General features: G+C 54.2%; 1 protein-coding gene across 8 annotated transcripts in view; it reads left to right on the top strand.

Annotated features, from left to right (window-relative positions):
- OPCML (opioid binding protein/cell adhesion molecule like) overlaps positions 1-23,610 on the top strand; it is a 365,810-nt gene that overhangs the window by 244,878 nt on the left and 97,322 nt on the right. For 5 of the 8 annotated variants that reach the window (XM_076358675.1, XM_076358673.1, XM_076358672.1 and 2 more), the window contains one exon: positions 5,787-5,871. In XM_076358675.1, coding sequence (XP_076214790.1) covers positions 5,787-5,871 — 85 coding nt within the window. Of the gene's footprint in view, positions 1-4,889; positions 5,356-5,512; positions 5,570-5,639; positions 5,872-23,610 lie in introns of those variants that run through there. The other 3 variants (XM_076358678.1, XM_076358677.1, XM_076358671.1) reach the window with 3 other exon arrangements.

The raw sequence follows: 23,610 nt of genomic DNA on the forward strand, positions 1-23,610 counted from the left end.
CGCAGTTTCAGCATGCCATATGTCTCTGATTCAGCCGGGGATTTTAGCTGCATGCTGAGCATTAAGTGTAAAGTAATCCCGTTAAAATCCACAGCCATCGCTGTGCAGCTGAGCGGGTGTTGCAGGTCCTCCTGAACCGCGACCTGCCTCGCCACGCTGCTGGCGTGACCCCAGGCTGGGTTTGCATGTTCTCGGAAGGATTTTATGGAAGCGGGGAGGATTTGGCCTTGCATTTAGGGCACGAGGATGTTGTTAGAGGGGCTATGTGGGCATTGACTGCTAAACCAGTCCAGCAGTCAGGTGTTAGCGAGGAGCATGAGTCTTGAGTTTGCATTTTCTGCCCAGGCGAGCTCAAGCACTGCGATCAATTTGAAGAATAGGCTGTGGTTTTTTCACAATTACCTCAGCAGGTTTTTTTTGCTAAATTCATGCGATAAAATGCATTAAATGTAACAGCACGGAAAATAAAAGTTCAGTTTGCGGAGAGAGCCTGATTTAGTGTGAAGATAAAACAAGATAAAACAACTGGAAAATTAAGTGGGATAAATAAATTCTGCTGGAGAGAGGTGGGGGTGACAGAGGGGGAGAGCTGCGCGTGTGCCATCGGCCGGGCAGCGGTCAATCCAGCTGTGAACGGCTTTCCTAAGGCTTTCATCCTGGGAAGGGGGTAATGCTTTGCTGTCCCCCCCCGCCTTCCACATGCCAGCGGCTGCTCAGCTTTATCCCGGGACTGTGAGATGTGATTCTCCCTGCTGTGCTACTTGGCACGGGGTGCGCGTGCTCCTCCTGCCCGTGCACGGTGCTCTCTGTGCGTGCCCTTGCTTTCAGGTGAAGAAATGAGAATATTCGGCAGCAAACGGGAAAAGCAAGAAGCAGGGCGGCAGGGTGTGGGGGAAGAGGTGTCAGGATGGATTGCCAAATATGCTGGGTAAAAATTAGCAGCTGCAAGTGTGCAAGAGAAAAGGTGGAGAAGAGAGGGGGTGGGGACAGATGGAGAGAAGGAGGGAGAGAAAGAGGAGGTGGGAGAAAAGGGAGGAGGGGATAATAGTACAGAAAGATATTAGTTAAAAATCTTATAGCCCCAAGCCCAGACGCCATCTGTACGTTGCAGGGTACCAACAAGACACAGCGCGCTCTGTTCGCCATGGAGGTGTTACATACATCTCGGCCAGATAGTGTGGCCAAGTTGTTCAGGATTAGAAATTTCACATGCCCCGGGAGAGGGATGCCTTAAAAGAGCCCCGTTTTCGGAAAGCGCCGAGCAGCTGTCTGCAAGCCGGGGACTGGAGAGGAGCAGGCATCTTGGAAAAAGCTTGTCTGGGGTTTCCAGAGGGAGAGCTGGAAAACTTCCACTTCCACCGGTGCTGGAGGGTGAATCCCTGGGAGCAAGGATTAGCTCTTTGATTAAACAAGCCCAGGTCCTCCAAGGACTGCTCTCCCCTACAGCTCTGCTGGGTTTTTGCTTTCCTGGGTGCAGCATTAACCCCTTCAGTCGCGAACAAGGCTGGGTGGCTTAGAGACACCAAAGTTCATCTTGGAAACAGAAAAAATGAAAAGAAAGCTACTTCCCGTGATCTTTGCCTTAAGATTTAGTTTTCTCTGCCTGCTGAGGACCGTGGTTTCCCCTTTGACAAGGACATGGTGGTTTGTTGTACCCACCGCGGGAGAAGTTGCTGTCCTGAGGTGAAGTGCACCTCGCTGGTGCAGCTGTGTCCGTGCTTCATAGCATTCCCCTACCAAGGCAGGGTGCTTGTGGGAAGGCCATAGGCTGTGAATATCTGTGCCTTGTTTAAAAGGAGTTAGAAATACTCTTTGGAGCTCTTTTGGAAGAGAGGCAGTGTCCCGAAGGCTGCTCGTGAGCGGGGGGCTGACACTTGCTGGCCAAGTGTGTAGGGTCCCGGTGTCGTTGCAGTCTCCCCATCCCTCACTGCATTGATCTCAAGGGAGCTGGACTCGCTCCCTGCTGCACAGAGAGCATCTCGGCATGCCCTGAGCTGTGTGGAGAAGGGGAAAATAATCCAGGAGCAGCAGTGAGGCTGGAGAGTGAAATCCAAGGCGGCTGTCCATAGGTCCCAGCGGCTGCAGGCTGCTCCCCAGCACAGTGCCGGAGCGGTGCTGCCGCTGAACCGCTCCATGGCCCCTGGGCTCCGGTCCCTCACTAATTACTTCCAGGCCTGTACTCTTGACATTTGCAAGCTCCTGATTAGAGCAACGAGGGAAAAATCTCCGAGGGAGATAGAGGCCAAACTGCACCACTAATAAAAGCTGAGATTGACAATCGGCTGGGAGGTGAGAGACGGGGAGGTGGAGGGACTCGTCCTTGCAGTCTCAGTTTCTTTCTGAGCCTCTGGGATGATGAGAGAAGGTCAGGGCTTGTTAACGTCACTGTGAGGAGCAGGATCTGCCACTGCCATATGCCTGATGCCCCCAGGGCCTGTGCCAGCCTCTGAGTCCCTCTCAGCTAGGCGACACTTTTAGACATGGACCTGAACTGAAGCCACCCGCATGACTACCCCATACCACCTCAGGTCTGCACACTGTCTGGGTACAAAAGTGCCTCTGCTTTCGTGTCTGCTGACTTTGTGTTTGCATCCAGATTTTGTAGCCTCCTGGATTTTGAGTTCTTTTCCCCTTGCCTTTTTCTCCCCCATGTCCCAGCTTGCTCCCTTCATTTGATGCCAGCGCTCTCAGTCAGGAGGTCACGTTAAACCAGAGTGGTGGGACTGGGAGATATTCGTGATGGGGTGGCCCAGAAGACCGGGGCAGGAGAGGCTGCTCTGGCTGCCTGCACCCACTGTCGGATGCCCAAAGTGGCCTCCGAGGTGAGCGTGGTTGAGACCTATTGCCTGCAGACTCCTGCATAGCTGTTCCAGGCTGTTGGGTCTGTACCCAGTTAGGCAGGTTTCTGTTACGTAAATATGTGTAACGTTCCCTTTCCAGCCCCCTCTTTCCCCTCCCCGATGCCCCATACGTGCTTACCTGTGCCCAGCTGTCTGTAGCAGCCAGTTTAGCTATCTGTCTATCCGTTCGTGCCCTGCCTTTACATCTGTTCATGTAGCCGTGTCTCTCCAGCCTCCTCAGAGGCTCTTTCTGAGGCAGACAGGCTTTTTTTCCCCCTTTAAATATCCCCTTTCCTGAATTGCACCAGCTCTGGCAGGCTTTCTGCTACACGTACTCTACGTCTACAGCTTCCTATCCCAAGGGGTAAACATGATTTAACCCAGCAGAGCTTCTGGTCCCTGCAGCATCCTCCCCTCTGGAGCTCATCCTGCTGCTGGACGAGGCTCAGCAGCGCCCGGGGTCAGGCTGTCTCGCTGGTGGGGAGCTGCAGTGGGTTTGTGCTGACTCCTTTCTGCTGCTGCTCCCTCCCTGCCAGCAGACACGGTTCCTCTGTGCCAGGGTGGGAGCAGATTGGGAAGGAGATGGGGTGTCCTTCCTCTCCATCCTTCCCCCCGAAGGATGCCTGGCATCGAAGCAGCCAACCTGCATGTTCGGGGTTAAGCCAGCTTTTCAGCAGCTGAAGAGCTTCCTGATGGAAAACTCAGCCCTGCTTTTCTCGGTGCTTCCCTCGGCTCCTAGGCTGTCCTATTTATCCAAGCTGCAGTGAGCATCCCTCTGGTGCCTGCAGCCATAGCTGGTGCCGGGAGCCAGCACGCATCTCTGCAGTGCTAGCCTGTGGCTAGCGGTGTATTGAGGGTCTCTGCGTCCCACTGCCATATACAACGGACCCGCTATGCTGATAGTTGGGCTTGGGATCACTGAAAAACCCTTCCAAAACCTCTTTATCAGTTTTAGCAGCTGTGTTTGAGTCTCTGGATGAGGTTGGGGTCCCAAAATAGCTAAAACTCTTTCACTGGTCGTTATGCTTCTCCTCTAGCGCCTGGAAGGGGCAGGTTTCCCATGATATATTCAGTAAAAGAGGCAGATGCCCTTTGGAGGAAGGCACCCGACCAAGGTCCAGCCTCTCTTGGCTTGGGCATGAGGAACTGTACAGCACACGGCGGGGAGATGGCAGCGTGAGGTTGGTTGTCTTTTGTAGGCACAGCGGCAGATGGGTCTGGATGGTCACCGAGGTCTTGGGGCCCTTCAGTTGCTCTTTGAGGAGGTAAATGGTGGTCTCTGGGTGTCTCCAAAGGAGGAAATTTGTTGCTGGTGTCAGGCGCTGCCCTGTTGTGACCGGTGGAGCGGAAAGCCCTCGGGCTTCCTACCGCAATGAGGTCTGTGTCAGGGAGCGGGGACAGCAGGGCCAGGGCCAGGGAGATCCTCTGGAGCTCCCTTCCAGCCTACACCTTCCTGCGGGGCAAACGCGTGGCGGCAGGACAGTGTTTCTCACCCCCCTGCCTGCGGGCAGGCTCCCAGCCCCTCTCTTCTCTGGGGAGAAAGCGGCCCCGGCCCTGCACGCAGCGGGGTGGGAGGCGCATCAACAGGTGGATGCAGAGAAAGATGCAGCCGAGGGGGTTGGGGTTGGGGTTGGGGGGGCAAGGGAGCCAGCATCCTGCCGCTCTTCGGGGGCTGTATGGCGAGCCTGAGGCTGCGCAGCGTGGGTTGCGTGAGAAAAGCCCCCTCTGCAGCCGGGGTTGAAACGGTTAAAGGCGGGGGGGGGTGGTGGTGGTGGTGGGGGTGTCACCTCGGCTAGTGGGAGCCTCGGTCCCTCTGCGCGCCGGGAGCGTGGTGCGGCGGGGGTTAAAGGCTGGCGTGTGAAGCGTGCGCCGCCGTTCCGCTCCCCGCCCGCCTGTGCGCGGGTGCTCGGTGCGTGCGGGTGTGCGGGAGCCAAAGTGCCGGTCAGTGATGGAGCCGCTGCCATGACAACCCCGGGAAGTCAGCCTGCGCGCCGCCCGGGGATGCTGCCGGCCAGCCGCGCCGCCGGGGCTGGGATGCTGCTGCCGCCGCCACCGCCTCGCCCGCTCCCCCGCTCCCCGTCCTCCCCGCTTGTCGGCTGAGCCGGTGCTGGGAGAGCAGCCTCCCACCCTGAGCCCCCCATCGGGGGGGGTGGGGAGAGGTTCCGGAGACCCACTTTGGGGAGCCGAGGAGCGTCGCTGGCTGTGCCTCGCGTCCCGGCGGTGGGGACGTCGCCTGCAGCTCCGCGGGGAAGTTTCGATCTTGCGACAGAATCGGCATTTTGGGGAGCTTTTTTTTTTTTTTTCTTTTTTTTTTTAATCTTCGTTTTCCTTTTCCCTCTATTATTTAAACGAAAGAGCAACAGCTGGCGAACAGCCCAACTCCAAGCCCATTTTGCTCCCCCAGCCTGTTTTTATGGCCGCCCTCCCTTTCCTGCCAGAGACACTTACGTTTCCTCCTTGGGTTATAAACTTTTGATGCCAGATCTCCGCAGCGCGTGCCCAACTGAATCTTAAAGTAGCGTCTCGAGCAGACACACATCTGTGACCTTCATCTCTTGCTCTGCACCTTCTCTCCTCCTCTTCCTCCTCCCCCCCGGCCCTCCCGTCCTCCTCCCTCACCCAAGGATACTGGGGACTCCCTCCGGATGCCGCTCGGCAGGCTCAGTGCTCGCAGGCTGCCTTGCCGGGGGCTCTCCTGATCTCCGTGGAGCTCCGCATCGCTCGCCCCGGTGGTTTTGCTCCCCCCCATCCCCACACACACGCACCCCCTCCCTCCTCTCTCTCCCCCCCCCCCCCCCCTTTTCGCTCCTGGTGGCCTTGTCGGGTGTGTTTTTTGCCTGTTGGAAAAGTCCCTGCTGCCCAGGATGGGGGTCGGTGGGTGCTTAGCCCTGCCCTGGAGGTGCCTAGTCGTCCTCTGTCTCAGGCTGCTCTTCCTTGTGCCCGCAGGAGTGCCCGTGCGCAGCGGAGATGCCACCTTCCCCAAAGCTATGGACAACGTGACTGTGCGGCAAGGGGAGAGCGCCACGCTCAGGTAGGAGCAGCTGGATTTCTGCCTTGGGGGGCACTGGGGGGGTCCTGGCTGCGGCTCTCGGGGGATGCTGTGCGCCGAGCGGGGCTGCCGGAGGGTCCTGGGACGGGCTGGAGACTTTGCATGCGTCCCGGGGGCTCGTCCCCGTCGTGACAGGCGACGCCCCGGCGGAGCGGTTTGGGGGGGACCGATGTGCCGGTGCTGCGTGGCGGGGAGCGGGCTGCAGCGCAGGGCTGGCAACCTCCCGTCGGTGCTGGTGGGGGGCTGCGGGTGCCAGACGAGGAGCTGACAAAGGGGCTTAGGTGGCAGACAGTGAGTTAGCGCTGCCTGACGCTCCCAAAGTTGTCTCCGTGTGTGTGCCTGTGAGGGAGGGGGGGTCCGCACTGCCTGCGCCCGTGCCAGCCTGCATTGCCAGCGGGTTTCCGGGGCTGCGATGCCTCCGAGGTGTCAGTGTTTTGCCTTGATCACTTTATAGTCTCTGCACGAATCTGTTAATATCAAATCAATCTTTTACTCCAGGGGTGCATCTTATGAATTCTGATGGATGCTTTACCTTACGCTGTTTGCTGTAGGAGAAATGCAGGCAGCTTATATGCAGATGGGCCACTTCTGTGCGGCACAATACAGCAGAGCATCCCTTTTCATTCCCTGAATGAGTTACAGGTGTACATGGTGCATTACCCGTGTAGGATAGCAGCTCTCAATAGACATCGCAGCGGCATGGCTAGATGAGCAGATAGCAGCCCAGCCTTTTTCGGAGGGCGGTGGGGAGTCAGCTCGCGTCCGGGGCTTTGGGTCGTGCTGTGCGTGCTTCAGGCAGCCCAGGGAGGAGCTGAGCTGGTTGATCTGGCTGGACAAGCAACCCTGGGACTTGAGGAAGAAACATGGGGATGGTGGGACGTGAGTCTGGAGGAGTTAGTCTGCTGCTTTCTCTGCAATAGCGAGCAGCGTGTGCCCTCACGCGAGGCTGGCTGCTCCTTCACTCAGACCTGGAGTTAACGGGGCTGCAGCAGAGAGCGGCTGCTCTTCCCAAAGCCAGGCGTAAGGGTTGGCATAAGCAAGCCGAGCATGTCATGCACTCCGTTAGCAGCTGAGCCGTCGCAGGGGTGAGGAGCTCGTGCCGGTTTGAGCAGAGGGTGCTCCGCTTGCCCGGGCAGCAGAGGCACGGGGGGTCAGGCAGGCTTTCCGTGGCTGACGTGGTCTTTGTAGAGGGGAAATGTTCGGTGCATAATGTGGTGGTGGGAAACAGGCTCCGGCTCGAGGTGTGTGCTGCTGAGAGAGGCGTTGGTTGCTTGTCTGCCTGCCTCCCGGCACGGTGCCTGCCAGACTTTGGGATGCCTGTGCAGGGCACATCCCTATTCCTCGGTCCCAGCCAGGGACCCGCTGGGACGCACTTGTCATCACCCCGTGTAACTGGGGGCCGTGGCACAGCAGGAGAGCAGAGGGCACGTTTCCTTGTGCTCTTCATAATTGAACTGCAACGATGATTAACCTGAGCTGGAGCGAGCAAGGCAGTTTAAAGAAGAGAAGACAATCCCCCGGAGAGATGCCCTTGGCCTTGGTGCTCTTTTCCTCGCTTTCTGAATTTGTCTCCCTGGTGAAGCAGGGGGTTTGGGGCTCCCCAAGGCAATGCTCGTAGAGGTCAGAGCAGGATGGGTGCCTGCTGTGGGCGAGCTGGGGGGGGGGAGGCTGAGCCCCTTCCCCGGGGAGCCCCCGCAGCTCCGGTGCCGGCTGAGCCTGCTGCCAGCAGAGGGCTGACTTGGATCTCCTTTTTTTTTTTTTTTTTTTTTTTTTTCCCCTTTCCTTTTTTTAAGCTTCTGGCCTCTTTTCTGTGCTGTTTGCGAGAGGGGATGTTTGTGAAGCAGCCAGCCCTGGAGCGGTGGGGTATTTTAGCCTTCCTGTAAGAAACTCTGCATCCCCCGCTGGGACGCTGAGTGCTGGCACTTAGAGGAAGCCCCTGTCCCAAAAGCACTTGTTCTCTACCCGTTTCCCCCCTTGACATCTGCTCCTGCCCAGGCTCTCCGGTGCATCTTTTCCATGCTCTCACCCCCTCCCTTTTTCCCCTCAAGTTTAGCTTTTGCCTGCTGCCGTCAGGTTTCTGGCCTCCAGCTCCCATTTGCCCTCAGTCTGCCCCATCTCTTCTTGCATTGCTCTTTCCCAACGGTCCCCCTCTTCTCTCCCACCCCTATTTCCCTGCTGCTGCCTCTCTGCAGCCTCCGGGTAGCCAGGAGCTTTCTGTTTTCCCTTGGGGTCTGGAGGTGGGCAAGGCGTTGCACACAGCAAGGCAAAGGGGCAGCGTCAACAGTGGGTTGCATGCAGCGGCCCAAAGGTGGAGCGTCTCGAGGATGTGGCTGGTATTTATTTGCAGGCTGCAATGCCACACGGAGAGCCAGGAAGGGGAAACTGCCCTGGGCAGTCTTTCCGTGTGGGTGATGTTTGTAGTAGATGTCTAGCGTGGGGCCCCCGATGGGGTTTTCTCCCGGCAAATAGTCTGTGCACCCCTAGTAGGAGCAGTTGTGGCGTCCTCTGCTGTTCTCCCTGCAAAACGGCGCTTTTCTTGGGGCTCAAACCAAAGATAGCTGAGGAGTTGGGTCTCGAGAAACTGAGACCCCTAATTCCAGCTCGTTGCGCTTGCAGAATTAGCCACAATCCTGCTAGGTCTGGAGGGGCCAGGCCCTCTCCCATCCTGCTTCGTACGGGGCTGCTGGCTGGTCATGAGTTGGGCTGAGCCTGCGAGTCCCCCTGGCTTCGGCAGGGCTGATGGAAGCTCTTTGCTTTCCAAGATCAGCTCTTTAACCGCAGATTGCATTGCAGGAAGGAGGAGACGTGAGAGAGCAGAACCGCATGCTGGCGGTGGAGGAAACCTGGAGGCTCTTCAGGCTGGTTGTGGTTTTCCTGTATTGGATTTTGGGCGCTTCCATTTCCATCTCTCCGCCCTTTTTCTGAGGGAGGCTCAGCGTAATCCTTGCAGAAACCAAGGCTCCATCTACAGGCAACTTCTAGGTCATCTTAGATCAGCAGCAAATGATTCCCCTGTTTTAAGCAGAGATTGTTGATAATTCACTACTTTTTATTGTAAGAACAAGTAATTCCTGTAATAGTCATGCACCTTTCCTCTCCAGGGAACTCAAGGCAGTTTGCAAATTCTCTGTGTACTATTAAAGAAAATAAAACTGCCTCTTACCTGACTCTGCAATACAAAACCTTCTGCCGTGAAGCGGGGCGGGTGTTTAGATGGCAGCAGTAACCCGTGTTACGCACCAGTTTGGGACACGAAACGGAACAAGGAGCACGCTGGTGATGGACAGGGAGGTTGAAGAAGGTCACTTTTTAATTTTCCAGCTGAGATTTGATGTGGAAACACGGATTAAGTCTCTGCTTTTGGGAAGAGTGCCACCGAGTCTCAGCTTTCTAGCGCACGATGCTTCTTGGATGCATGCCCTGTGAGCCGCGGGACACAGGCAGTCCATCCCCTAGGCTGCTATGGGGGCATCGCTGGCGGGTCCCCAGCACGGTTGGCAATCCCAATGGGCTGACCCCAGCTAGAAACCTTGGGCTGTGTTGTAGCCCAACTGCATCGCAGTGGTGGAAGCACCTTCACCGTCGCAGAGGGCTGCCGGAGTGCAAAGGCGATGCAGGCGGCGGCTGAACGGCAGGTAACGCCGCTGCTGTGGCAAATATTCAAGCGGTGTTAAAATGGGGATGTATAGTAGACGGGATCGTATTGCTTGTGCCGCCAGCAAACCGACCTTTTATAACAGGCATCAGTACAGTTCATAAAGACATAAAACAACAGCTGCTCAAAATTTCAAGGCTTTATAGTTTTATCTGTATTTAAGAAATATTGGCTCTTTTTTTTTTTTTTTTTAAGGCAAAGAGAGTGTGTTTCAGTGGTTGGAGGGAGTAGCTGGGAGACAGGGTGCGCTGGGTTTTCTCCTTGGCTGTCACCGCAGGGACACCAGGACTCGAGGAGGCCCCTCTGTTGCTCTCTGCCTCAGTTTCCCCATCTGTAAAATGGAGCCAACAGCAGTTGTTTGTCAGTGATGATTAGAAGAAATGAGTGTTCATAGGTGGTGCTAGGATTGTACAAGAAACGTTCGGCATGTATATCTAGGCTTTTCTCTAAACTAGGTAATACACAGATGCTTTTTCCCTGTATTTAAAGGCAGATTTTTCAAGTAACATCCCCCTCCACCTTTCTATTCGCTTCTGGCGCGTCCGTGGCCTCCCTCATTGCCTGTCCATGAAGGGAGACCAAAAGACCAGGGTAGCTTTGCTCATTGGCATCCAAGACACTGCGACTGGCTGTATTTTGTCAATTAGCGAGTATGAGAACAATTCCAATTAAAAAGCCAGAATAAAACATCGTGAGATGCCATTCTTCCATTTATTTTTGTAATTATAGTTTTAATTATTTCTGACAGTGCTGCTTTTTTTTTTTTTTTTGGTATAATAATCTACCACAGTCTATTTCCCAGCACACGATGGGAAAACACAAGTAAAATACAACCCGCAGGAGCAGGCGGCAGGACCGCAGTCCCTGGGCATAGGTCTGGGAAGTCGGGAAGTCAGATTTTTTTGCCTCTTTCTCGGTCAAACCGCCGGCCCTCAGTTTACCTACCTGTTACTGGGGGTTGTGACACTCGCCCGCCGCCATGCCATGTGCAACGGCGGTAGCCGGCAGAGAAAAGAAGCATTAATGCAGCCTCATCTCTGCTGTAACATCCTTGCTGAGAAGAGTTGTCGCTTTTTGTGTGCAAATGCTAAAAGCGTGGGGATTAGCGAAGAGCAGATTAGTGAGGACTTGCTCCGTCGCTGCCCCCTCCCTCCCCCTCCTACCCAAAAAGTTTTCTGAAGCAGCTAAATATATACCTGCCGTTTCCAAGGTAGAGCTCGCTGCGTGGCGGAGCTGTAATTGGCAACTCAGTGAAATTACAGCCACGGATTCTGGCATTTGGATCCTCCTGGCTGGCATAATAATTTCTCCCTAGGTAGCTGGTATTTAACTTGTCTTATCTGCTCCTGATAGTTATAATTACAGTGCCCGCTAATTTCACTGTAATACTGCAGCCGTTGGAAGGGTGGTTGGAGAAAGGTCGGGGGGTTGCAGGAGGGCTCCCTCCATCCCAGCCCGTTACACGAAGGGAAATGCCGCTGCTGAGACCGTGCAGCCGGTGCCCAACCTCCCCGGTCGTGCCCCCTTCCCACCTTGGTGGGGCTGGAGCAGCCTCGCAGCCCCCCGCCACACCGTTGCCCTCGCTGGCATCAGGGGAGGCGATGCTGGAGGGACTTTCAAGTCCGGGTGTCCTTGCTGCGGGATGAACCTCGGGTTCCATCTCGGGTCAGGGTAAGGGCTTGCTGGTTTGTGGGGGGGTGCCTGGTTGGGTTGCACGGGGAGAGGTTGGTTGTCCCCTGCTCAGGAGCGCTGTCCTGCTGTGCGAGGGGGAGGTTCGGGGCTGGCTTTGGGGAGTTCACCCTCAGCCGGTGAGGCTTTCGCTGCTGCTTGTGCCAACGCCTCTCCCACCGAGCCAGTGCCGGTAAGGCAAGAGAGGCTTTGCCGTGAGTGTAGGACTGGACTTGAGCGGCAGAGAGCTAGAGCCCCGCTGACACAGAGATCATAACCAGAGCACTGGGGTTTTGCTTCAGAAAAGCCTGTTTTTGAGAGCGCAGCGAGCTGGTCTGGCTCTGCAGCGGGAGGAGGAGTCACTCGCCATCACCTCTCCCAAGGGCCAGGATGCAAGCCCTGGGAAGGTCCCTCTGCCTAGCAAAAAGCCAACCCCCACGCCAAGTTTTTGAGCTCTACGAGCCAGATAGTTACAAGCGGTGATATTCAGCTCCAGGGGATGAGACTGAACTGTTAGTAATCCTTTCGCTATAGGGTACACGAGATCTTTTTGCAGGCATAATAAACTCCCTGGGATTGCAAGCGATAATAGCTGTCCTCCCCTGGATCACGCACGCTGCTCCAGGAGCTCGCGTCTTTGTTTCTAGAAAAGGATTAGATGTTAACGCTGCAAAATGAAACCGGGGCACGGTTGCCGTCTTTCACGTTCCCGGTTTCCGATGAGTTTCTCTGTTCCCTTGACTGCTCTCACAGTTTGCCTCCTCCTTGAGTTTCTCAGCCCTAAACCACGGATGCTTTTTACAACAGCTGGACATATTGTTTTAAGCGATAATCTTTAGATACTGCAGCCGAGCAGACAGTTCATAAGGAATATCTGATTCGGTGACTATCACTTCCCCTTCCGTCCTTGCGAGCAGCCTTTGAGGGTTAGGATGTTCTGGTTTCTCTTCTTCTTCTTTTTTTTTTTTAAATGAGAAAAATCATTCCCCCCAGCCGCTGCCAACAATTCTTAGCCTGTAATGGGTTGTTTACTGCAGGTTTGATTTGATGCGTAGGTCTTGTCTTCCCTGACAGACAGAACCCTTCAAGGCTGGATCTTCAGTGCAAGATACTCACACGTTGTACTTCTGTTTTCCTATAAATATTTCCCAAGATTTGCTTAAAATGAGTTGTTTCCATGACCATACTCACTTGACGGTCTCGTTCCTCGGGCTACAAATGGGTCTCAAAGTCTGCTTCTCCACGGAGGGGGAGGATAATGAGAACGACGACTGTTGTGGAGTAGGATCAGATCAGTAAATTGTGCTGACCCTGACAAGGTGCTTCGTGCCATCTCCAGTGCAGGTGGGGTTCAGATGGGGAAACCCAAGGAGCTGTCGCACAGAGCATCTTGCTTTTTCTTCTCTTGGTGTACCAAGACTTGTGAGCGGTGTCACCTCCTGGCTGGAGCTGAGAGAAGAGGAATGGGAGGCCAGGAGTGAGAAAGCGGAGGAAGAGACAGAAAAGTTGGGAGGGGAAAAAAAAATAGCAGGTGCAAGAAGAGAATGAGTAAAGGGAAAAACAGAGCGGTTGAAAGGATGAACCAAAGAAAAAGCCACAACTACTGACTCCCATCGCGTGAAGTCCAGCGCTGTGGGATGAGTTCCTAAATCAGAGCCCAGCAGTCAGCACGGCCGGCTGGACCACGGGGATGGGCCGGCTGCAGGGAGCTGAGATGCGAGGGGTTTTGGCCTGAGCCAGCTTGCTGGTACCCAAGACCTGGGGAAAGTGCATCCCCCTCACCTCCTATTTGTTTATATTTTCTCTGTGTGTGCGTGTGTGTGTGTGTATATATATATATATAAAAATCTAACAAATTTCTAACCCATATAAATCCAATTACCCATGTTTTGCCTGCAGGGAGCGAGGGAGATTAATGTTTGGTATTTTGGCAGGAATGTAAAAAGAAATAGGTGGTAATAACAATGAAGGCTCATAAAAAGGAACCGATAGCCATGTCTGCGCCCGGGAACCCGGCCGTAATTCTCGTGGGCATTTGCCGGCAGGCCGCCCTGCTCCCGCGGAGGGGCAGGAAAGAGCCAGGAGTGCTTCCTGGGCACCTGCGCATTCATCCTGCGAGCGGAGATGACATTAATGTGAGAATAATGGAGGCTGATAAAAAGAAATGGTTTATGCTCCCAGGGCACCTTCTCGTAACACATCCCGCTTTGCGTTGCGGCTTGTAAGAGCCATGGGAGCGTGCTGCTGTTATCCCCATTTTGCAGAGAGGCAAGCAAGTCCCAAGAAAGGAGGATGAGCGTGGGGTTTTTTTGGAAGGAGAGATGAGAGCTAAGCTCTTCACCCTCCGTGATGAGTCTGTGGTTGTGTTGGTCCTTGCAGATCTGGCTTGGAGTGACATGGCCCAGAGTTTTTCGGGCAGTTATGGCTGTGGGTAGGAGTTGGGAGTACCAGAGTTGTGCTCTGGCAGAGAACAACATCTCTCATAATTTTTTCCTCCACTCTGAGCCCTTTTCTGCAGCGTCTCTGAGTTTTCCCCAACTCTTTCCCTTCCCTAGTGTGAACCCGGGCACGTGAGATGCCTTTTCCCTGCAGCTCTCGGTCAGGGGACAGTAGTCTTGTCGGAGGATAAGCAGTCGCCGCAAGGCTGTACCCATCACATCGCATTGGTGCTTGGCTTCGTCCCCTTCTGCTCCTCGGTCGCAGCCCACAGTCTGTCCACGTGGTGAACGCAGTCGAGAGGGTGTCGTGCTGCCGGGCACCTCTCCTCCCTCGGCTTTGGCACTTTGGAGCCAGCTGCTCATCATCCTTCATCGATACCCTCCCCTCTGCCGCCCGGGTGAGGTCCCCTCTTGGGCACAGCGCTGCTCTCTGTGTCCCCTGCGCCGCGGGTTCAGGGCAGCGAGTGGCATCCTGCGCCGCTCTCTCCACCATCACCCGCGGTCATGTATTAATCACGGTTCAGATATTGCATCCCTACAGCGGTTTCTGCCTTCTCTGCTGGCTTTGTATCAGGCTCCTTGCTCTCCGTTTATTACCACCACCGGTTTTATAACCCACTTTATCAGATGACTTTTTTTTTTTTCCTTTCTTAAAGAGCATAACCCATGAGCAACTCATCATTTCAGAAAGAGGGAGAGCGCCGTTAGCAGAGGAGAAAGCCTCCATGCTTATACCTTAAATGAAGAGGCTGCTTTACTGTGTTGTTGCATTTAATTCAATCAAGGCAGTTAAAGCCAAGATTTAAAGTCCTTTGTGCGATCACAGGGGTTGCTCTGATGCAGCAGCAGGTAGAGGAAAAGATTGAGCCCATTTCCAAGGACACTTGAAGTAACTGTTGGAAGCAGCCAGGCCTGGGGCTCACTGCAGCAGCGGCTATGGTGGGAAGCTGTTAGCATTCACGTTGCATCCCATCTCTCTCTCTGTCACCCTCCCTGCTCCTTCTCCTTATCCCCATATATTCCTTTAAGCGGAATTGATTAGTTTGGCTTTTTTTTTTTTTTTTTAACAGGGGGGAGGGCTGTTTTTAATTAATATTCTTAACTGTATGATAATTACAATGGGCTGGTCCCATTGCTGTCTGAGTCACCCTCTCCTCCCTTGTTCTTGCAAGAAAGCTGTTTGGACTTAATTAAAGTTAGGGATCCAGGGCTAGCGGGAACAGCGGGAGTCTTGCAGGGCTTTTGATGAAATGATTGCTGTGGGGGAAGCGGCTAGTTTCTTCCCAGAGCCATAGATCGCGATGCCGAGACACCGTTACGACCGTCTGGTTTGACCGCCTGCATTACACCTGGCCGTTGCATCTCGTCCCGCATTTCCCATCCTGCGCCCGCAAACTCCTCCCAGACGCCACAGCCTCTGTTTTGGGGCGGGCGGAGCCCAGTTTGGGTATGTTGCCCCTGCTTAGAGACATCCCCTCCCCAAGGGAGCATGTCTTTGAGCAACACCAGGTGAGTTCCCCGAGCCCATCGCCGCTGGGGGTGTTGCAGGTCGTGGTGGGGGACGTTGGAGGGATAACGGAGAAGCTGCGTGGACTCAGCGGGTCTTTTTCATCTCTCATTTCAGCGCTCGTGCTAGCAGACAGCACTGCCACCAGAGCTCAAATGCAGCCCAAGCGAGAGCTTAACAAGCTCCAAGAGCTGTCCAGAAAGTTATCCTGACACCAAGTGACAGACTCTCAATTGATATCCTCTGGAGACTTTAAACTCACTTCCGCGAGGTTTCCAAAGCTGGTTTTGTCTCATACCTGAAGAATCCTTTATCTGCTGCGATGCCTCCCCTGCCTTGTCTCATTGCTCTTGACGTTTTTCTTTGTTGCCTGCTGCAGCACGGGTAAACTCCGCTGCAAAACTATTTAAGAGGGGTTTCTCTTTCTCTCTGCTCCTCCTCTGGTCTGCTCTACTCTCTTGCTGGGGTTCCCGTATAAGTTGCCTGGGCCGATGCTGTTCCCGCTTGGCTCTGCAGGGAACTGGCTGGAGTGATGTCAGGACCGCCGCTGCTCATCTGAGAGGGCAGGGGATGCTCCAGACCACTGGGGAAGGGCAAATATGGTGTCTGCCGTGGAAAAGGGAGTGTGTCTGTATCAAAGTTGTGCTGCTGGGCTTTGGGATGCCATCAAAGACCTCGAATGCTTCTGAAGTAGCAATGTGCAGTCGCTGTCGTCTCGTTATATACTCCGTCTGATGGTGCCCCATGCGAGAAGGTCCGGAATGGAGCATATTCGCTGGTCTGTAAGCTTGGGTTGGTTTTCCTTCCAGGCAATGGGGATTGCCAAGCCCGCTGCAGGATGGCTGCTGGCCTCATCCTGCTGCCTTCTGCCGCCTTTTCGTACGGTGGTCCCGAGCAGCAGTACTCCTCCTCCCCTTCTTGCAGAGGATTTCATGCTCTGGCACCCGCTGCAGAGCCAGCCAGCCCCCCGGCAGAGCGCACCGACCCCTTCCCCGATCACCGTGCGGACCCGTCATGCACAAGAGAAGGTTTTAAGGGGCAGCTGGGGCCTGCCCAGACTCTATAACTGAGGCTGCAGACTCTCAGAGGTGCACTTGGAGCGTTTTCCTTGATTTTGCTTTTATTGCCTGGTAAATCAGTGATGGGGCCAGCCCGTCTGCGGGAAGCAGCTCCCTTTACTAAAAGGTGCTGGCTCTCCCCGTTGGCCGCATCCTGCGCTGTGCGTGAGCTGGTGAGCTGTGAGAGTGCGTGGTGCGTTTTCACCTTCTCCAGGTTTCCAGCTGGCCGCTTTCGTTTGGACCCGGAGCGGGGATTACGCTGCAGCCGCATCCCTCTTGGAGATGCCCCGAGGCCGGGTCCGCGATGCTGGCTCCCAGCTGAATCCCTTCGCCATCCCTCTCCTAGCCCACCGCCCCAAGCCGGGAGCCGTTGAGGGTGGCTGAGGCCGCATGGTCCTGGCCACGGGCTCCCTCCGGGAAGAAGCTCTGACATCTGCTCGGACTCGCTCTCCGAAACCTGTGCTTTGTCCTGTGATTGCTGAGCTTGCAGCTGGTTTTCAAGACTGATGTTGCACTTAGCAGGGTGCTGCCAAACCCACTGAGTCCAGCAGGTTATTTCCCTTCAGAAGCCATTTATCTTTTCCCTTTCAGACGCGGGGCTTCTGTCTCTCATCTTTCTTTTCCTCCCACGCGGGAAGGAGCCCGCTCCTCCCAACCCTCCCAAATCACTGGCGCTGGGCACGGGGTCGGACCCCATCCGAGGAGCATGGGGACATCCTGGGGAGGAGAGGCAGCTATGGGGAGCGAGCACCGTGGGCGAGGGGGTGGCAGGGCTTGGTGGGCTTCTGCAATGCCGCTTGACGTCTATTGATTCCTTTCCAGTTATTATTTAGAGGGAGATCGCTCCAGACTTCAGCTTCTTGCGCGTGTCTTTTCTGATCAGGTTTTCGGATGAGGCTGCCCTGCGGGCTGGTGGGATGCCAGCAGGTGCCGGGCTCGGGTTTGAAAGCTTTTTTCTGGCAGGGAGTTGGCAATTTGTCTCCGTTTCTTGGGGGTTTGCGTGGAGTTGAGAGAGAAGCTGAGATGCAAAATGTCAGATGGGAAGTTTAGGAGCGCCTCGGGCATCTCGCTTACCTGGGGGCTTTTGTTGCCTCAATTAAAAAGCAGGGGCTCCAAATTTCCTGGCTTTTGTTCCTGTTCACCGGAACAGTCGGAGGACTCTGATCCTTGGGTAGGAGCTTGCACGCTGCCGAGCACTTTTGAAAATCCCACCCAAAAGTTACCTTCAGGAGCAACACTCTCTTTCATTAAACACTAACTTAATAGTACAAGAGAATGCTATGTGATGGTTATTAAAGTTTAACAACTGGGTATATCTATTACCTAGCTGCTAAATCTTTATATGCCTTAAATAATCAATTGATATTTAATTAGCATACAGTACTATTACTGCCTTCCTAAATCTATAGTGATAAACCAAGTTACAAGTTATTGGACGTTAATTACTAGCTGATGATTAGAAACAGCAAGACATTTACCAGCCTCATCCCAGATATAATACAGCGTGTCTGTGCACACTGCAGAGCTGAACCGTGCTTACCGTCTTTTAATAATCAATGGGTGTTTAACATGCAATATTTGTCTAATTAGCACTAAATTAAATCCTCATTGACAACACTTCAGGGTAAAAGATCTGCATCAAATATGATGGATTAGACACGGAAGGGCTGTTATTGTAAGCAGGAGATGTGCGTGTCGTTTGCTTTGCTTGTCATGGCTGGTACATGCCTCCCCGTGACTGTCAGCCCGGTCCTGGGGGGACCGGTGATGGAGTGATGCCTCGATGTTGGATTGACAGTCCTGGAGACCCCGGGTCTCTCTTTACTCAAGCTGTAGACACAAGCAGCTCTTCCCAGCACCCTCCCCTGCTTCCGATCCCCTCTCACCCACGGGTATACTTGTGCCTCCACCTAGGAGGACGGGCTTTGAGAGGGGAGCGGGGCGCTTTCTGCGGCTGGTGCTTTCTGTGCAAGCAGAGCTCTGCTCAGCCATCATGGGCAAACATTTCTTCTGCATTTTGTGCTACCAGCTAACTTTTTAGGGAGTCTCTGTTTGGGCAATGAGGATCGGGGAGATGTTTGCATCCATCAGTCTGACCTCGCATCAGGGATGTGAAGATCGGAGGGATGTGGGGATGAGAGCAGCCCCGAAGCCCGGCGGTGCGTGGAGGAGCTCCCTCGGGGCGGCGGGGTGCTGCCATCTCACGCGGGGAAGCACCTTGCTGCAGTTTGTCAGCAAACGTGGAAGCTGTTTTGCGAGAGCAGCGGGATGGATTGCACGGCCTCCGGCTCTTTGCGAGAACCAGCCTGTCCTTCACACACAGCGTGGATGTAATTAACTGTGCTGATAGGATGTAATGCCAACAGCAAAGCAGAAAACACCAGAAAATGAGTCAGAAGTGATACCGGGGCTGTTCGGCATGGAGGCGCGGGGAAGCGGCAGCCAGGCGTGCTGCACAGCTCGCCTCCCGCCGCATGGCACATGCAGGAGCATCGCTGCAGCCTCCCCTGCCTCTGACGGAGGGCAGGGTCAGTGCTCTGGAGAGGAGCGATACAGCGCGGGGAGGCTCCCTGCAGGGTCTGGCATGGCTTTGCTGTAGCTGAGCAGTTTTGTCCCGCGTACAGGGGAGATGGATGGTCCCTGGGAGGTGTTTCTCTCCCTGGGTGCACGATGGATGTGTAACTTCCAGCTCCCTCCTTTCAATCCCTTGCAAGGAATTGCCATCCTTGCTATGTCAGGGGAGGTTTCTCGACGCCAGTTTTCCTGCCGCCTTCAGGGTTTTACCGAAGGTGGTGAAACCTCTTGAAGCCTGAGCAGCTCCTTGGTTCCTTACGGGTCTTCCTCTGCCCCCCCGAAGCCCAGGTCCTGCAAAGTGCAGAGCCCCGCCGGCTGGGATGGATGTCTCCTGCACTCGCCAGGAGCTGGGATGAGAAAGAAGGAAGGGGGGGAAAAAAAAAGACAAAAAAAAAGACTTCCAATTAGCAATTGAAATTGTTCTTAAAAGAATTTGCCTATTCTGCAAGGAATGTTTAGTAATTGATAGCAATTTCTGGCAATTAAATACAAATTAATTCGTGCTACTGAGTAGCAGTTTATTTATGGCTCTGTATTTATGGGCACTCCCTCTCCTTAAAAATATCGTCGTTGCTTTTGATAAGTAATTAGAGTTTACTGAATAATTTCCCAATGTAGGTATGAATTTTAAATAATTTTTAGTACCAAGCAAGTGTTTCATTGTATTGCTGAGTGAGGGATTATCATTATTTATACTGTAGTAGGGCCCAGAGGCTGGGACAGGCACTGTGCAAGCATATAGCAAAGATATAGTCCCTGCCCAGAATAGCTTACAGTGATTTTTATGTCTCGGGTCTCTGCAGTAGGCTCCTGAGCATGCTTTTCCAAGAAATAAAGGTCATTTGCAGTCATTTGCACCGGTGCAGCATGGGCTGCAAGCAGCAGCTTGGCTGCAAACATGTTTCTCCTTCCTCTTGACTAGTGGGAAATAGTAATTCCCTACTAGTAATAGTAATGGTTAACCACTCGAAAGAGGAGGGTCAAGTCCCAGACCATGAGGTGGTGAACAAAGGTCATGGCTTTTGATTAGTTTACTTAAGTTTTGGATTTGAGGGGCCTTTGCTTTGCTTTGTGGTGTTTTCTAAGATGATCGCGGATCGTGGTTGCAAACTTTTAATGGTGCTCCTACAGCTATACACATGCATGTTAGCTCTTCGCAGGATGAGAGCTTCATATATCGCATTGCCAGGACTTGCAGATTTGAGGGGGAGAGGGAAAAGCCGCGACTGGTTTAATGCTGCGGGTGGGAGCTGGCGGTACGACACCAGACGTGGAGAGAGCTCTGGCCAGAAGAGTTGATTTTAGGAAAGCTGTGTGTCCCAAACACCTTCCGTCGGGCTGTGCTGGTGGGCGTGCGACTCCCCTTGAAGCATCCAAGGGATGCCCGGGGAGGGGGCAGGACCCCTGGCAGGGATGGCATGTGAGGGAGATGTGTCTCCTGATACACAAAATGTGGTAGTCATCTTAAAAATGCTGTAAGCAAGAGAAGCTGGCCAGGCTGGAGGGAAAGGTGCTAATTAAAGCACATGGTGACAGCATCCATGCAAGGAAGGTCCTGGAGAGAGGGAGAAACCCAAGCCCGGAGAGCAGGCGTCGCGTTCAGAAGTGAGCTTGGGAGCTGGCAGCAGCGTTTGGGCTTGAGCTGCCAGGCCGGGGTACTGCTCAAAAGTGCAGACTTTGTGCCCTAAATGTGTTTTAGGGGTCCTGAGGGGGAGCGTGCTGCTTTTACTGAGAGTCGAACTAGAGCCTGGGAACCTTGGAGAAATACATACCCCATGGCCTTAATGTGTAGGGGACAGCTTTGGGAATTACCACGTATACTTATGTTATCGCTGAAGCGCCCGTGGGCTATTTGGAGCTTTGAGGCTGCTTGGACCTTTCGGAGCATCGCAGAGGTGCCCGGCCCCATTGCTGTTCCTGTCCCCTTTGTCACCTGCAGGTAGCAGGATCGGCCCCCACCTCTCGTTCAAAGGCTGCGCTGATCCTGCCTGCAGCTGCACAGCCTGTTCTGGCTCGTTTCTGGCTTCATCACTGAGCTTGATTAAATGGTGCTTGTACAGCCAAGGGTTGGGGAAACACACAAAGGGACTTTTCTAGTCATCTGAGGCACTTAGATACCGCGGAGACAGATGCTGAAGGGATAGAGAGATGGGGTTTGACATTGCGGTTGCAGTAACGAGATGTAACCCATTAGGGCAGTGTCCTCCCAGCGTCCAGATGCCTCCAAGGAAGGGAGAGGGTTGAGACAGAGCCTCAGGACCTGGAAAAGGCTCCCTCTGAAGAGGAAAAGAGTGAACTGGAGAGTTGCCCTGACCTTGAGAGGAGCTGGGGACAGGTTGCTCTGGCTTCTGCAGAGGATGGGGTTGGGAGAAAATGAAGGTGAGAAGGTTTTGACCTCAGGATCTCACTTCTGTATCTTGTTTTATAGAGACTGTGTGTGCAGCCAGCAATATTGCTCATACTGTTAGAGCGCACAGAGCTGGATTTAGCCATCATCTCGTGGGCCGTGCAGCTGCTGTAGCAACACGGGATGTGTACGGCGCATGGGGTGATGCTAAGAAAGGAGACTGCTCTTCTCGCCTCTCCGTGAATCCTCAAGCGGGGTGCGGTCCCCTTCTATCAGGCCAAACTTGTCTTTGGGGGCTGAGAAAGGCTGCAGCAGAAGGTGGCAACTCTTATTGCAGGGCAGCAATGGGTGAGTTTGGCCAGCCCTGAAGCTGCCGGGTCTGGGACAGACCGCAGAGTCCATCCCGAGTGACAATGTGAGACAGTTGTCTTGGCAAAGACAGGCATGGGAGTGACTTATAAGGGTGAGGAGCAACTTCAAACCAGCAGGCTTGTGGTCTTGAACTCTCCTGGTCTGGCAGTCTTCCCTTAGATTTCGCAGTCCAATTATTTTTGTGCCGTCCTTCCTGTGCTGGAGGAGCGGGGAGCTTTCCTCCCAGCCCATCTGCAAACCTCATCACACGCTTCGTTTAAACGTTTTCCTTTTACCCATTCCCTGCTTCTGCGAGGGTCCGGGCCACGGCAATAGCTTTCATCTCCTCTCCTTTCTTGTGATGATTTAGAGCTGGTGGCTTTTGGCCTCTGCACTACAGGTCTCCGGTTTGTTATAAGCTGTTGTGAGGCAGTTTGTGGTGCGCTGGTACGTGGAGGAGAGATGCTGCGGACCCTTTTGGATTAATGGGCTGCCTGACTCGAGGGATGAGACCCAGTGACCCAGCGGGTCCCCTCTGGGAGCTGCGTAACAGCCCCCTGCTCTCGCCCTGTGATCTGAGCGTGCTGGCACTGGGCTTGTGTCTGGACATGGAGATCTTAGGAGATGGTTGAGACTTTTAACTGCTGTCTCTGATGGCCCCGCTCTCTCTTCTGGCAACTCTGAGATGCTGGCTTGTGTGATTAACTTCACATCCCAAAAGTCACTGCCTCTGTAAAGCTTCAGGACTCCGCCAGTGCTTCTGACTGCTTGAGTGCCCCGCAAGCCTCCAGACAAGGGTCAGCGAGGCTGCTGCTGTCAGAGGAGCTCAAAGGCTCCAGGTTTGAAAGCCAAGAGTACTTCTCCGCTCTTTGATTGCAGACTGAAATGCCTGCAGACTGCAAGGGGCGTAAACAGGGAGTTTGGGCTCTCGGCAGCCTTGCAGTCGCTAAATTTTTGTGCAGGGGAGCGCCGCGGTGGGATGCTGGTAGATGCCAAAATAACCGTGTGATGAGCAGGAGGTTCCCAGAGGTGATGGCGGTGGCTGCATCTGGCCTCGAGGCTGCGTTCCCGGGGATGTGGCAAGGAGGGTGACCTTGTGGGAGGTGGGTGAGGGGGAGGAGCTTGAACCATCCAAATCCCTTCTGGAAGAATCATGGTTAAACTCCCGCAGCAGGATTGCTCACCGGTGATTCATCAGCCCTCTGCTGCTAGTGCTAGGGCGGTTCTCCTTTGCTGTCTGCAGAAATAACACCTGGGGACAGGGGAGGGGGACGTGTCATCCCCCGGGGAGTTTTCGGTGGCTCTGAAGTGCCACCGCGTGGATAACTGACCAAAGCTGGAGGGTTGAGAGGAGGAAATTCGCAGAGCAGGTGCCAAGGGCGGAGGTGGGAGTGCTGCTGGCACGATGACTCTCCGGTGTCTCGTTGACCATGCGTGGCCGAGGGATGCTCCTGTGCTGGGCAGCGGTGGGTGGACACTCAAGTTTGGGGTGCACAGGTGCCTGCCAGCGGCTGCAATGGGATTTTGCCCTGGCCTGGCTCCCTCCCTTTTGCATTTTGGACCAGACGGCTTGAACTTTCTCCGTTGCTCAGCTAGAAGTAGCACCTGAACCAAACGAAAACCAGGCAGACCCCACAAGCGAATTTTCCAGGTCGAAGCCTTCCTGCCTTTATTGCTGTCTTCCTGACGGCAGCCCGTCCCTCCACCAAATAAAAATTCCATGCACGGAGCCGGTTAAAAACATCAATTAGCTCTAAAACAATTATTATTTTTTTGAAATGCCATTTTATATATGCAATAACACAACACAATAATCCTGGGTTATTTAACAGAGCATTTACCATGAAAACAGTCATTACTCTTTAAACGCTGCTGACTGTACAAGCCTCTTAACATTAAACGGCAAGTGAGGCAGAAGTCTTGCCATCAGAAATGCCACATTCCCCTGAACATATTAGAGACACTGTCACCGGGAAGCTCGCTGCTTGGCTGAGTGGCGTTCCCCACGCCCAGGAAGCTCTCGTGATGCTGCCGTCCGTGGGGCAGCCCATGGAGCCACGGGGGTATCGCCCAAATTTTGCCGTGTTGGTTTAGGCGTGGGCAGGTGGTGGAGAGGATCAGAT

Source organism: Aptenodytes patagonicus, chromosome 23 (assembly GCF_965638725.1).
Source record: "Aptenodytes patagonicus chromosome 23, bAptPat1.pri.cur, whole genome shotgun sequence".
NCBI classification, from domain to species: Eukaryota; Metazoa; Chordata; class Aves; order Sphenisciformes; family Spheniscidae; genus Aptenodytes; species Aptenodytes patagonicus.